The sequence below is a fragment of the Tiliqua scincoides genome, chromosome 5 (genome assembly GCF_035046505.1).
Source record: "Tiliqua scincoides isolate rTilSci1 chromosome 5, rTilSci1.hap2, whole genome shotgun sequence".
Taxonomy (NCBI): Eukaryota; Metazoa; Chordata; class Lepidosauria; order Squamata; family Scincidae; genus Tiliqua; species Tiliqua scincoides.
The window spans coordinates 2627741-2642887 of record NC_089825.1 but is presented as its reverse complement, the minus strand read 5'-3'; the positions used below and the strand labels follow the sequence as shown (position 1 = coordinate 2642887).

At 47.0% G+C, this 15147-nt stretch overlaps 2 protein-coding genes across 14 annotated transcripts in view; one reads left to right on the top strand and one right to left on the bottom strand.

Annotated features, from left to right (window-relative positions):
- The window catches only part of LOC136651365 (tubulin delta chain-like), a 33880-nt gene extending 26313 nt beyond the window's left edge, over positions 1–7567 (bottom strand). For 3 of the 9 annotated variants that reach the window (XM_066627674.1, XM_066627668.1, XM_066627673.1), the window contains exons 1-3: positions 6892–7132; positions 3135–3229; positions 237–339 (exon numbers count right to left, since the gene is read on the bottom strand). In XM_066627674.1, the coding sequence (XP_066483771.1) occupies positions 237–334 (98 nt within the window). In that variant the 5' untranslated portion in view covers positions 335–339; positions 3135–3229; positions 6892–7132. Of the gene's footprint in view, positions 1–236; positions 340–3134; positions 3233–6891; positions 7139–7547 lie in introns of those variants that run through there. The other 6 variants (XM_066627675.1, XM_066627677.1, XM_066627669.1 and 3 more) reach the window with 6 other exon arrangements.
- A 462-nt stretch (positions 7568–8029) lies between these two features.
- SETD2 (SET domain containing 2, histone lysine methyltransferase) overlaps positions 8030–15147 on the top strand; it is a 77754-nt gene continuing 70636 nt past the window's right edge. For 4 of the 5 annotated variants that reach the window (XR_010794519.1, XR_010794520.1, XM_066627846.1 and 1 more), the window contains exons 1-2: positions 8030–8152; positions 11300–11446. Coding sequence is in view for 3 of the 5 variants with exons in the window: in XM_066627846.1 (XP_066483943.1) it covers positions 8115–8152; positions 11300–11446 (185 nt within the window). In the remaining 2 variants the exon portion in view is untranslated. The remainder of the gene's footprint in view (positions 8153–11299; positions 11447–15147) is intronic. The other variant, XM_066627847.1, reaches the window with a different exon arrangement.

Below are 15147 nucleotides of genomic sequence, written 5' to 3'. Positions count from 1 at the left end.
ATCAAGTGTATGTATAGATAAAAATGGAAACTAATACTACAACAACGACACCAGTCTATATTTTCTACTCAGAAAGAAACCAACCATGTCAAAAGCTGTCCAGGAACTTCTTACACTTCAAGGAAGTGGGGAAACTGCTGCAGGGAGCTCATATTATTTTGCTATATCTGATTAGTTTCCAGGAAATTGTTACATCTCTGAAGATCATTGGCATGGGTGGGGAGGAACAGACTTACATGTCATCTTTTTTATTCTTTGTGCTTGTAATGGTTTGCCACCATTCCTGTCCAAGTTGGTTGCCACATTGTCCAATCTGTAGCCAAACTGCAGACATGGGCCCTAGGAGAGAAAACACACAGAACACAAACCCAAGGTCAATGTAGGGCCTTCGGACATGACACAAATACAAGTGAATAACGAATCTACTGAGGCTTTGGATTACCACAAACTGCAGGCTCCTTCTACAATACAGACAATTTTGTAAGGAATCTGGTATTCAGAAGAAGATTTCAACTACAATTTAGAAATGAATGCAAGATTCTAGCTCTTACAACCATGAAGGTATCTTGAAAAAATGTCTGCAAACCAGTCTCTTTTTTAAGAAGTACAACATGTTTAGGCTTGCTGGAACATACTTCAGTGATCACAGATGTTGCTGCTGGCCGTATTTATGATAGTGATGATGCAGCCTACAGCCCAACCTGGGTAATGACATATCCCTCTCGGGAAACTGGGGGGTGGGTGGGTGTTATCTGTGAACAAGCAACATATTGGAAGACATTTAAGTATCCTGTCACAGTTTGCTACAGCTTTTACCACTACTTCTTGTAAGTATTGTTCTGTGTACAATTTCCTGATGTATCCATTGTTTCTATAAGCCTTCATCACAACCTGGATGCCACAGTGACAATGTCTGATGATGACCCCTTGGCATCCGTTTGTCCAGTTTTGTGGGATTCTTTTCAGTTTGTGCAGCCTGAGGATGTGGACAGACTTGTTTGGAGTGTGAGGCCACCTACTTGCCTGCTTGACCCTTGTCTAGCTTGGCTTATTAGAGCTGCCCAAGAGGTGTTGTCTGAGTGGATGGGGAGGGTGGTCAACTCCTCTTTGATGGAGGGGCTGCTGCAGCTTGCTTTGAAGTGGCTGGTGGTCTGAAGAAGTTCTCTTTCCTTTTAAAGTTATCTTTGTAACTTATAAAAGCTCATCCTGAGAGAACTGCAGACTCCTTTCTTCCTCCTCACACATGACATTTTTAGGTGCACAATTAAAATGTTTTGCACATACCTAAAAATGTAAACTGAGAATACAATGAACATGCACTCACAGGTGTACAATGTGGCTCATGGTACAGGCATGTGCTTGCAGACACATCTACTGTATCACACAAGTTCACCTGCCAATCTAAGGTACATAAACTACCAGGCTTGGGTTGTGATAGTGCTGCTATTGTGTGGAAAGGCCTGAGGCAGATCACTGGTCTGCTGAATTCTCATCAGCAGAAGGTAGTGCCCAAGAGTCACCTAATCACCATGGATGCACACACATTCTCAGGTGGGACAATGAATCACAAAAGAAAACTGTTTGCAGGAGGGGTGCCCATTGGAATTCCAAAGAGAAGGGAATGACTGAAAACACAAAGAGTAAAACTGGGGCCTGAAAGGAAACCAGGAGGACTGTGTTTTGGCCTGGATTCCAGGAAGCCTGGTTGGAAGAGATCCTGAAAGAAACACTGCTTTTTGGAAAGGGATTATTGTTACCAAGAAGACAACCAAGTCTTCTTTGCAAGTCCACTGTGTGTTATTGGTGGAGTGGAACTGGCCTCTTGGTGAGGATATGTCTCTGTTTCAAGTGTGATCACTACAGAGCATTGCAACAGGACCTTCCTAGACCTCAGAGGCATTTAGGTGCTCCCTGCCACTGCACGCAGGATTGCAGAGTTTCTAGGACTTTTCAGGGGGGGGGGGGGCTGGGGAAGTGAATAGTGCTGGAACTTTGCTACTGAACCAAAAACAGGGGCCCATGAAAGGCCTAACATGAACCATTCTGGATTCACCCCTTAACAAGAAACAGTTAAGAGATGATGCACTTCTCAAGAGGGGTTGCAGTTACAGCCCTGCTCCTGTGTTTTTAGTGCTGCTTCCATGCCTGTGTCAGGAGGCTATTTAAAGTACAAGAGGACAGCAATAAAGAGGTTGACAGCCCTGTTTTTAGCATATATAAATTGTACTATAGTGTACATGATAAAAACAGGGCCATCAACCTCTTTATTAATAAGAAAATATCAAAATTGGCAAACTTCAGGCTTGCAAGCTTAACCCTGTTGTTGTTGGCATCCTTCAGTCTCGGAAGACTATGGTATCGCGCTCTGAATGGTAGTTCTGGAACAGTGTCCTCTCCAGTGCGCGAAGCCTGGGTAAAGTAGGTACGGAGGATAGGCTGTTACCCATGCAGCAAATCCCCCTTCTCCACTTCGCTGAAATGGTCCAATGGAAAGGCAGAAGCCAATATGGTTGGTTCCAGCGGCATCGCACGAGTTGCCAGAACATGACTGTGTTCAGCCATGAACTGCCTCAGGGACTCCGGCTTCGGATTTTGCCTCGAGGTTGACTCCTGAATGGTTGGCAACCTTCAGTCTCGAAAGACTATGGTATAAGCCTACAGCACCCGGTATTCCCAGGTAGTCTCCCATCCAAGTACTAACCAGGCCTGATCCTGCTTAGCTTCTGAGATCAGATGTGACTCCTGAAGCCTTTTCCATAAACTGGATGTAGCCACAAGGCAGTGGAGGTTCGGGATCAGTTTTCCTTCTCTCAGATGAGCTGCCTTCCCAGGCTGACGAGTCCCATCTACCCGGTGGCTGTTTAGTCGCCTCTTACAAGTACAGCCAAACGGAGGGCCTATTCTTATCCCCCATCCCCCAGGGGGAAAGCTTAACCTGGGGTTTTAGTAAAACCCCAAGGTCCACCAACGCTCAGGCCCTGGAGAGTGGCTGGATGGGGGTAGACCCAGAGAGAAAATGGTGCCTTGGGGGTACACCCATATGCCATGATAATCTGAAGGGGAGACAGGTGCACCTAGGCCAGCCCAAAACCTCTTAAAGACTGAGGAAGAACTCCAATGCTGTCCTCTCTTACCTGGTGATGTGCTAGCCTCTGTTCCTCCCACTCTCCAATGTTCCAGTTCAGCACTCTCCTCCCCTTCACATTCTGTCTTCCTGTCTGTTCCCCTTCTTCTTTTCCAAGCCAAGAAATGGAAGGAGAAGGAGAAGCAGTTCAGGCAAGTAGGTAGTTTGAGATGAACTCTCCCACCCATCTGTTGCCTGAGGTAACCAGTTCAGTTGGCCTACTAGGTGAGTCGGCCTTGGGTGCACCTCCACCCTACAGCCAGTTTCTCATTCACTTTCATGTTTCTCAAAGGGAGATTGAGGCAAGCCAGATCTTGGTAGGTAGACAGACTGCTGCTGGAACTGATGGCCCCATCTCGCCACCTGGGAACGTCACCCTGGGCACCTCTCTCTGTTTTTTCCTTGCTGTCATTTACCAATATTTTAAGGTGTTTGAAGTTTTAAATAAATGCTTTAAGTGGACTTGGAAATCTTATATTAAAAAGGTACAAATGTTTTAAATAATGTATAACACACACTTTAAAAGTGTTTAGCAGTGCGGGAGGGAGCAAGAGGTACCTTCCGGCACAGGGTGTTAAACATTAGCTCAGCACAACCAAGGTTCCATTTGGAGGCCTCCAGGCACTGAAATTCTGCACTGGTGCAGGTCAGGCCACCTGTCCATGTAGCAAAGTCGCATACAGGAGTCTCTTGTTGCATGGAGACAGCTGTCACAGGAAGCCATTTGAAGTGGCCTCCAGTTGGCAAAGGAGCAGCACACATTGACTCAAATCTGTGTCAAGGAGCCTTGAATAGCCAAGGCCTTTCCCCCTCAACTCTGAGGCTAAATGGGGGAAACTTTCTTCGCTCTCTTTTTGTTGGTTTCTCTGTGGCACATTGCAGAATGTAAACCACTCCAGGAAAGAACTTGTCTTCTTATGCTCCATAAAGTCCCACATAAGCTTCAGGTCTGAAGGGTCCCTCAGCAAAGTAGCCCCCTCCCCCCCGCCATATTTGTGAACTGTCTTGATGTGGTTATTTTCCAGATGGGAAGGGAACAAGAAGGTGGTGAGAGTTTGCTTCTGCCACTGCCAGAGCAAGTTGGGCACCTCTGGCAGCAGGCACTGTGAGGGTCCCGTGCCCGTGACAATTGTCCAGGGATGCCAACCCCCCTGTACACTGATGGCACTACAGTAACATTGTATTGGCAACCTTCAGTCTCGAAAGACTATGGTATCGCGCTCTGAAAGGTGGTTCTGACACAGCGTCTAGTGTGGCTGAAAAGGCCAATCCGGGAGTGACAATCCCTTCCACACCGGGAGCAAGTGCAGTCTGTCCCTGGTCTGTCTCCCTGGCTATGGGCCTTCCTTCTTTGCCTCTTTGCCTCAGACTGTTGGCAAAGTGTCTCTTCAAACTGGGAAAGGCCATGCTGCACAGCCTGCCTCCAAGCGGGCCGCTCAGAGGCCAGGGTTTCCCACTTGTTGAGGTCCATCCCTAAGGCCTTCAGATCCCTCTTGCAGATGTCCTTGTATCGCAGCTGTGGTCTACCTGTAGGGCGCTTTCCTTGCACGAGTTCTCCATAGAGGAGATCCTTTGGGATCCGGCTATCATCCATTCTCACGACATGACCAAGCCAACGCAGGCGTCTCTGTTTCAGCAGTGAATACATGCTAGGGATTCCAGCACAGTAACAATAGTCCAATTATAATAACCATAGTGATTTTCAGAGCATTCAAAACTCTTCACATACCGCAAATCATTTCACAAATCTCTATAGCAATCCTGTAGAGTAGGCCAGTCTTATTAGCTCCAGATTGCAAAAGTCAGAAGGTGGCAAAAGGAGGAACTGAGAATAATGGCTTCTACTGCATATAAGAAAGTGTGAAATCATTCAGAATCACTCACTACATAACATATAAAGAACTAGATCTGGGAACCCTAGGTCCAACTTCCACCTTTGTCATAGATTTGCTCCCTGTTCCCAAGTATCCAATCATAAAATAACATTTTCCCTCACACAAGGTTACTATAAGGGCAAATGCAACAATTTATATGTTGTCTTTCTGAAAAGACACCCCAGGCAGCTGACAATATTCTAAAAACTGTAATAAAACTCTAGGAGAAGGCATGATAAGTTCCCACTGGCCTCTGGGCAGGATATCTTCTTTCTTCCCCAGAGTTGCAAACCTGTATAGATTTACTTCAGAGTAAGTTTCCCTGAAATCCATTGCCACATCCTGCCTCTCCAATGCCAAAGCAACTGCATAAGGCGGCTTACAAAGCTCATAATAAATGTACAATGTATCACAACAACAGGTAAAAAAAACATCACAACAAAGCATTAAACCACAAAAACAGTGGTTCCTGAACTGTGAGTCAGGACCCACTGGTGGGGTGTGACCTGATTTTTGGATGGGTCACCAAAGGGTGATGGAAACATCAGATAACTAATTGCCTCAAGTCCTGAGGCTATTCAAAAATCAGATACTATAGCTGCTAATTACCTTGCAAAGAGCTGAGCTCTTGCAGTTTGCATGTTGGCATCCTTCAGTCTCGGAAGACTATGGTGTCACGCTCTGAATGGTGGTTCTGGAACAGAGTGTCCTCTCCAGTGCGCGAAGCCTGGGTAAAGTAGGTATGGAGGATAGGCTGTTACCCATGCAGCAAATCCCCCCTCTCCACATCGCTGAAATGGTCCAATGGAAAGGCAGAGGCCAATACGGTTGGTTCCAGCGGCGTCGCAGGAGTTGCCAGAACGTGACTGTGTTCAGCCATGAACTGCCTCAGGGACTCCGGCTCCGGATTTTGCCTCGAGGTTGACTCCTGAAGCCTTTTCCATAACTGGATGTAGCCACAAGGCAGTGGAGGTTTGGGATCAGAGTTTTCCTTCTCTCAGATGAGCTGCCTTCCCAGGCTGAGGAGTCCCATCTACCCGGTTGCTGTTTAGTCGCCTCTTACGACAAGTACAGCCAAACTGAGGGACTATTCTTATCCCCAGCCCCCAGGGGAATTGCAGTTTGCAAGCCTGTGTAAATATAGGGATATAAAGCTTGAGAGTCTTGTTTCTGCATATTAGAACTTAAGCAAACAAACAAAATATTATTTCTTTCTAGAACTCCTTTTTAAAAGTGTGGTAAACCTAGGTGGGTCCCAACAGTGTGCAGTTTTAAAAAGTGGGTCCTGCTGCTAAAAAGTTTGGGAAACACTGCACTAAAAAAAAGGCACATAAAAAAGCACTGCACATTAAAAAAAAGCACAGAGTACTTTTGAGTGCGCATGAATGATGCTCAGATTGCGAGGCTGCAAAGCAGAAATGGTGGGCCATGCAGCCACTTTAGCTTTGCTGCCTGGGGGGGAAAAGACGACAAGTGCAGAAAACGTGTTCATAGATCTGATGCATGTTTACTCAGGAGCAAGTCCTGTCAGTTCTGTGGGCTTACTGTGACAGGTGTGCACCTCAAGAAGGCGGTGCTGAGCATGGGAGTCAGAGAGGCAGCATGAAAGAAAGGGCAGCTCTGGAAAGTCCCATGCTCCAGCCTGAGGCGCTGATTTGTGGCATGTGCTTGGGAGGCCTCCAGCCAGGGAGTGTGAGCTGCCTTGTTGGGAGGGATGTGTGGTGATTGGGGAGGCAGGTGGCGCAGAGCCTCCCCAGTGGAGTCCTTCGAAAGTTTGTGAGGGGCTCAAGCATGCTCAACCCACACACAACCACTGGGGAGGCTCTTCGGCACCTCCCCTCACCTCACACCTGCCTCACCTTGCTGCTGCCACACCTGCCTCCCCTTACTCACCTGCCTTGTTTGAATGCCTCACAGCTGTGCTGCTTTTCAAAGGACTCCAGTGGGAGGCTCTGCCTCACCTCACATGGTGGTGATGCTTCCTGAAGGACTCCTGTGGGGAGGCTCTGCCTCACCTCACAGAGGACAGCAGCCTTGAAGGGCTGGGGGGAGGCTCTGCCTCACCTCACATAGTGACAGCACCTTTGAAGGGCTGGGGGGAGGCTCTGCCTCACCTCACACAGGGACAGCACCCCTAAAGGTGCTAGGGAGGTACGTGGGGCGGCTGCAAGAAATAGGGCCTTCTCAGTAGTGGCACCAACGCTATGGAACTCCCTTCCCCTTGACTTAAGAATGGCTCCCTCTCTTGAGACCTTTCGGCAAGGCCTGAAGACCCTTTTGTTTAAGCAAGCCTTCTGAGTTCTTGGCCTTTTAACATTTTAACATTTTTTAACATCTTTTAATATTTTTTTTACAGGCCTGATTCTTTTATGACTTGCTGCTGCTCTATGCTCTTTTTACCTATTTTTACTCTGACTGCTGTTTTTAGTATGTGTTAATATGTTTTTATTTGCTTTTAAATTGTTTTTAATATGTTGTAAGCCGCCTTGAGTCCCTTCGGGGAGAAAGGCGGGGTAGAAATAAAGTTATTATTATTATTATTATTAAAGACTTTGGGGGAGGCTCTGCCTCGCCTGCCTCACGTCACAGGGTGCAGTCCCTTGGGGAGGCTCTGACACACCGGCCTCCCCGCCCAGCCAGGCTCCTCGCCGCCCGCTCTGGAGGCGGGGAGGCAGCGGGACTCCGGGGCTGCGGGCAGAGCCAGCCTCGTGCTGGGCCGCAGGAAGCCGACGCGGCGCCGCTTCCGTCCGTGCGGCCGTTCCGGGGCGGAGCGGAGCGGCGGCGGCGCCTCCCTGGAGCGCAGGCAGCGCCGTTAAGAAGGACGAGGCCGCGGGCGGGCGGGCGCTGCGGGAGCGGCAGAAGCCCGGCGCGGGGAGCGGAGCGGAGCGGAGCGGAGCAGCGAGAGGCGGCCGCGCGCTGCCTCCCTCGGGCGGGGCCTCCGCGGCGCGCCTGCCTGCCTGCCTGCCTGCCTGCCTGGATGGTCGCCGCCGGCCCGCCCGCCTCGGCCGCCCGCCCCGGGACGCAGCGAGAGGGCGGCGGCGGCCCCATGGCCTGAGCGGCGGCCGGGCCGGCCTCGGCGGAGGACGCGCCTGGAGGACCGCGCCGAGCCCGCCGAGATGGGCGACTTCTACGACCCCGAGCACCCCACCCCCGAGTGAGTAGCCGGCGGCCTCGGGGGCGGCTCCGGCCCGGGCCTGGGCCCCCGACAGGGCTGTGCTGCGCGCCCTCCGCGGGCCTCCCGGGGGCCTCGAGACGGGCCTTCCCTGGGGCGGCGAGGGCCGTCCTTGGCAGCCCGCTTCCCCCCTCGGGCCTGCAGGTAGGCCGCGGCGCGCAGCCCCGGCCTCCAGTAAGAGCCGTGGCCGCTGCTGGGGACACCGAGGCGGGAGGGAGTGGCGGAGAGCCCTGGGTCTGGGGGCCCCGCCGGTGCCGTCTGCTCGGAAGGGGCCCCGTTCGAGCCAGGGGGGCTTCCTCTCAGGTAAGTGTGGGCGGGCTGCAGCGGGGCCTGCGTGGCTGGTCGTTCCAGGGCTCTCTGCACACTCCCCCTGTGGAAAGGGCGGTGTGGTGTGGAGCCCCCCACCCTCCAAAGCATTTGGGGGGCCACCCTGCTGGGGGTCATGGCTGCTTATCCAAGCACGTGGTACAGTTGGGCGGCACACGCAGACCATTGTGTTATCAGTCCTTCACTGTGGGGTGTGTGGTGAGGCAGAGCCTCCCCACTGCAGTCCTTCGTAAAGCGCCACCGCCATGGGAAGCACCCAGGCACCCTCAACCCATGCGCTCTGCGCACTCTTGGGTGCCTCCCACTGCGGCAGCACTTTACCAAGGACTCCAGTGGGGAGGCTCTGCCTCACCTGTCTCACCACACACCCCTGTAGCGAAGGATTGATAACACAGTGTGCTGCCGCAGTGGGAGGCACCCAAGAGCGCACAGAGCGCATGGGTTGAGGGTACTTGGCTGCCAGCCATGGCGGTGGCGCTTTACGAAGGACTCCAGAGGGGAGGCTCTGCCTCACCTGCCTCCCCACCCACCACACATCCTTGAAAGAGAAATTTCAAGGCAGCTTGAAATAGCACATCCCAGACACTCATCTGTTCCCGCAACATAAGCAGAGGGCTCTGGTTACCCTTTCAGGACTTTGTGGGGCAAAGATACCAAGTTTCTGCCATCTTAATGTTTAGGGCCAAGTACTATCCAACTTTCCAGCACTGGTGCAGCCAGCACAATGGAATATGCATCCTGTTAAGGTAATGTTTGTTCCCTTTCCTTGGGGCTGCATTGCTGCAACACTGGCACTAGAATGTTGGATTTGATTGGGCCCTTAGTGGCCTTTGGTTAGTTTTCCACCTTTGCTGTAGGATTTTGAGGGAGACCTTTGTCTACCCGTGGGCAAGATGGGGTGCTCTTAGTTTCCCAATTGGGGCGCAGTGAGAGTTCATTCTGCAGTTTCTTCATGAGAAGTGCAATTGTTCTGGGGCTTTTCTTGAAGGGTTGCATGGAGACTGGTAGTCTCTACCCAAGAGTAAGATCATGTTTTCCTAATCTCTCATTCAAAGGGACTGTTAATTCCTCTTCTCCATTTAGAATGGGGGGAGGGGAATAAGCTATCATTTGAAATAGCCATTCAGCTGTTTGCCTGTGGAGGGGAGAGTTGCCCCCAGATAGCCAGGCAGGGAGGAGAAGTTCTTTCAGGTGTTGCTACATCTGGTTATAGGCACAAATAACCAAAATAGGTGAATTTGCAAAGGCAGGCTAGTAACAACATTTGAGTGTTAAAACTTCTGTGACCTTGTTTCCAAGGATGGGATAAAAGTTGCCCTAATGACTGTGAAGGAACATTTGCATTCCCTCCCCTGCCCCCACTGCCTTAGGTTCTGATAAGGAATCTGAAATAACATATCTTTTAACTTATTTCTATTCAGCTCAAATAGGTTTTCAAAGTGGCTTACTGAACTAAGACATAAAGCATATCCTGAACAGCAAAACAAGACACCAGCAGTTAGACTATCAAAATTCTGTTTATCTCAACAGCCTCCTGGGGGGGGGGGGAGCTAGAATGACTCACTGCCTAAAAGTTTAAGCAAAAGAATAACTCAGATTTCCTTGGGGAGTAAGGTCCTTGCTCTTATGCTGTCTCTGAAAATGCCTTTCTCACCTAGTGATCCTCTTCACATCATGTAGTGCCATCAGTGCCCACCTTGCAGAAGAACAAGACAAGTCTCTGCACCAGGGCCTTCCAATCTAGAATTTGAGATGGGGGTGAGGATAGAAGTAGTGGGAGAAATGTGTGTTTCTTATGTATGGAACAGCTCTGCCCCATTATTCTATTTCACTGTAAGTAGTTAAAGCAGGGGTGTCTGTTGTTTCATATAGTGGGCCAAATATCATTCATGGCACCTACTGAGGGCTGGAAGTGATGTCATTAAGCAGATGATGGTCAGAAACAAGCACTTTGTTCTTGCATAGAAATTAATTAGCCTCAAATGACAGAAGAGAAAATGTGCAAGTCTTTCAAGGTATGAGAGAGCCTAATTACCACAGTGGGAGAGTCCAATTACTATGCAGGCTGCCCTTTCAGCAGTGCCTTTTCTGCCACAGCATCACTTCGCAGCTGATAGGTGGTCTGCCTTGCCAGAAGAGGCACTGCTGAAAGGGCAGCCTGCATGATAATTGGCATCTCCCAGCACCTCAACAATATCTACCTCTTCACCCCCTTGGTCTGCCGCTTACCCTGTAGCATTTTTGCCTTCTGTGGCCTCCTTCAGTTTCTTCTTCCCAGAGCCTCTGCAGAAATGGCACTGCTGAAAGGATGGCCCTAGGAGAGCCCAATGATAACTGAGGTTGGATGAAGAGCTTCTGTGGGCCACATCTGGCCAATGGGGCTTGATACCCATGTGTTCAAAGATCTTCAATGCACCTTCAACCAATGTTCTCTGAAAAGGTCTTTCTTACTGATTCAAGTCTTTATGTGTTGGATAACATTTGGGATTTTGCCCAGCTAGGTCAGATGTGGTGGGCATTTGAAGAGTAGGAGAGACCTTGTCCTGAAGAAGGCCGTGTCAACTCTTCTTGTAGATGAAAAGGTTGTTGAGAAGTGCACTGTGTTAATGTTTATTAGTCTGTGTGCTTTTCATCTGCCAGTGATTTTCACTAAAGTACAACCATTAGCAATGTTGGACTACTGGGTTTAATTGTTTCTTGGAGAAGTTGGTCCAGCAGTTCAGACCCTACTTCCTTCCCTTTCTTTCAACTGTACATCTTAACCCGAAACCATTTGTCTTGAATAATATTTTATCTTTATAGCACAACTTTCATGTCGAAGGATCCCAGTGGACATCATAAACCTAAAACGTCAAGCATCCCTGAAATGCAGTCACCTCTGAGGTGGAAAGGGGCAGACAACTGGTGTATCTTTCCCCAGACTTTGGATGGGTCTGAAGAGGTAGAAAGGTAAAATTTTGGACAAGGGAAATAGGGTAAACCTTTGTTTTGCAAATTACTGTAGTATCACCATCTTCAGATACCTTCACATGGAAAGTGATGTCTTGTAAGACTTCTAGAATTACTCACACATGAAAAAACTTCCAAATGTTAATTCACCTTCTATTTTACTAACTCTCATCAGAGCAATGTTTGACTTCTCTACTTGTAGAAGTAAACCTCTCTTAACAGGTAATTTAAGTTTGTGGAACAGTAAGTCAGTAAGTAAGAAAGTTTTGGACGAGAATTTATTTTCAGAATGTCTGGAGTTGCACAAACTTCATTCAGGCTATTCTGCATGTGCATGTTGTAATCCAGCCCTTTTAACTATTTAAAAGATTTATATCCCACCTTTCCAATGCCCAAGCAAATTCTGCTTGGTAGCAAAATAAGTTTGCTGCTGCTTCTGGGATTTTATTATTTTTAATAGCTTTCTACTCTTTGTGGTTCCTTGTAAGGGTTGAATTTTGGAATCTTTTTAGAATACTATTCATATTTTGAGATATGATCTGTAATCTAAAATATTTCACTTTAATAGTGGTTTTTGCATGTATTTTCTACTACATGAAAGCAAATATTGGATTTCTCCCTTAGTCACAGGAGTGTGAAGGAATGTGCTTTGCAAGGGCATTCTTCATCAGATTTCTATTTTGTGTGTGTGTATTTTAAATAACTGTCTAAACTTTATCTTGAACAATAGTCTCCTTCCTGTCTACTTCAAAGTGCCTTAAAATGTGCTACAATGGCATTTCAGTTACAACTAGAAAGGCTAGCTGGCTGTTGAAGTGAGTGTGGTGGGGTGTGAGTAGAGATGAAGCAGTCTGCAAACAAATCATGGCTGCACAATATTTTCTGCTTGCTAGAGAAGATGGCTTCCTCCAAATATGGCACCTTAGATAGGGCAGACACTGACAGCTTGTCTGTAGTAAAGCTATGCACACTTCTGTTGGATTTGTTTTTGAATGGGAAAGGGGATGGAGATCTTGTTCATTTTCCCCTGTTTGATGAATCTGAGTAGGTAGAATTTTTAGAATTGCAGTGAACTGGAATTGATTTGGAAAAAAAAGGTCCGTCCTCTGGGTAGTGATAGAAATTGCTAGTTAGCTTGATTTCTTAACTGGAAGGAGGCACATCAGTTGTTCTCTGTCCAATGCAATTTTTAATTTTTCCTTAATGTGCTTATTGCAGAGAGAAGTGAATTTTAAACTAGGAGGATGGGATAGGAGGTAGCTGTTCCACTGGGTGATGAGATGTGGTGTTTTGCAAAGTGGTAAGTCAGCTGTGTTGCTGACATTCATTTTTGTCTTTGAATCAGGAGATACATTTCAGGTAGTCTGCAGTCTTGGAACACTTACCTGGGAATATGTACCATAAACTCAGTGGAACTTCTGAGTAGACATGCATAGGATTGCTCTATTGTTACAGCTGAAACTGCTAAACTCCAAATGGTTTCCACAGCAAACCAAATTGAACTTGCTTATTCTGTGTGCTGATGAAAAATAGCCTGTTTTTCAGGCTGAAAAACTGACCATGCAGCAAGCTGTAAATTTGTGAACTGGATACAGTATTTAACTGTGTTCATTTTTATAAACTAGCCAAATGCAATTATGTGAAAATAGAAAGCAATACCAAAGAACCTGTAAGTGAAGAGATCCAAGAATCCGCATGAGAACATTGGAACCATAAATTGTAGCATATGTCACTTTTTATTTTTGCAAAAGCTGTGATATATTTCCTCAACTCTTGTTAATATGTGCAGCTTTTCTCCCCCTTCCCTCCCTAATCCAGGTATATTACTCCAGAATATGTGTCATCGCCTTCATCTTATCTTCAGTTCTTAAACTAGTTTTTGAATCCCTGCTCCACCTGTACAGTATTTCTGAAACAGTGTGAAGAACTCACCATTACTCTCCTCCCTGTTACTGTTCTTAGGGCCCAATTCTATCCAACTTTCCAGTGCCAATGCAGCCATGTCAGTGGGGTGTACGCTGAATCCTGTGTTGGGGGTGCAATCACGAAGGCCTCCTCAAAGTAAGGGAACATTTATTCCCTTACCATGGGGCTGCATTGCAACTGAATTGGCACTGGAAAGTTGGATAGGATTGGGCCCTCAAAACACCAAGGCTGATAATTCAAAATAGAGCAATGAATTTTATGAAGGGATAACTGCTAGGTTTACAACAAAGAATCCATGACACCTTGAAGATGGATTACTATGTGTGTGGCATGAGCTTTTCTGAACTGGAACCTGTGGATAATAATGATGATGATGATGATGATGATAATAACAATAACAACAACAACAACAACTTTATTTTTACCCTGCCTTTCTCCCCGAAGGGACTCAAGGCGGCTTACAACAGGTTAAAAACAGATTAAACAACATAATTAAAAAACAGATTAACAACATAATTTAAAGATGGATGACATCTTTACAAAGTTAATTTTTGGTGTAGTGAACTAGAATGGCAATTTATCTTCCACTTTAAGTGATTTTGAGTATTTTGTAATAGAGAACTCTGAAATTGAGTCATCTTTTCTTACTCAAAAAATAGGAAGCAGAAGGTTTGTTTTGAGTTTTTAGTGGCTAAGAATAACAGTTTTCTTTGTGTTTTAAGCCCCTACCTAATAATCTCTAATGCCATGTGTGTGTCATCTTTTTCTTCTTCTGCCTTCTCAGTAACTGACATATCCCCCATGTCCATATTCTGAAGTAGAAAACATTTCAAATTATGGAAGCAGATGCACCTTTGTTTGATTTAAATCCAATATTTTCAGTTTGCACTTACCTGTTCAATGTTCATTTAAGCATTGAATTTTAAACCAGATTGCTGGGGCCAAATCCTATCCAGTTTTCCAACACTGATGCTGCCATGCCAACTGGATGTATGCTACTATCTGTGATGGGGCAGTCACAGAGGCCTCCTTAAGGTAAGGCAACGTATGCTCCCTTCCTTCAAGGCTGTGTTTTGGCTGCCTCAGCACTGGAAAGTTTGATAGGATTGGGCCCTTAAATAATGCTGTTCTATCAACAGCACTAGTATCTCTTAACAAGTGGATCTGAGGCTGTATTTGCACTAGTGCTGTATTGTCATAAATTCACTGCTGCAATAACTGCTTAAAGTGTTCCTGCTGTAGTGGAGAGTTGGGTTCTAAATCAGACTTGGCTATTTTCTGGAGCACCAGAGACAGTTTTGAACAGGAAAAACAAGATTATTGTGGGTGGTGTTTTTGTAGAAATTTGTTCGTTTAAAAATTTATATCTTGCTTTTCTTTCAGAAAAGTCCAGAACAATTAGTAAAATAGTACAGAACAATCAAACTTGCAGAACAGATACAGTAATAGCCCAATATTCCCCCTAAGGGGTCCGCGCCTGTGTGCAGATGCCTCCAGTTGCTGCACTGTGGCATTTCCAGCTGCACTGCAAAGATGGTGTGTTTCATTTTGGGACTTTGAAGTAGCCCCAAACAGCATGGAGCTCAGCTTTCTTGTTTTTGACTGTGCAGCTTAAAGAGAACAGTGGTGACTGTAACCACAAAATCTAATGCAAGCAAGAAAGAAAATTTGCCAAAAGAGAAACCTGTATAAAAAAAATTGCCTGAAAAACCTAGCAAAACACTAGAAAGAATGCCAGTCAACTTCCCCTGAAAGTCCACTTAAAAACCCACATT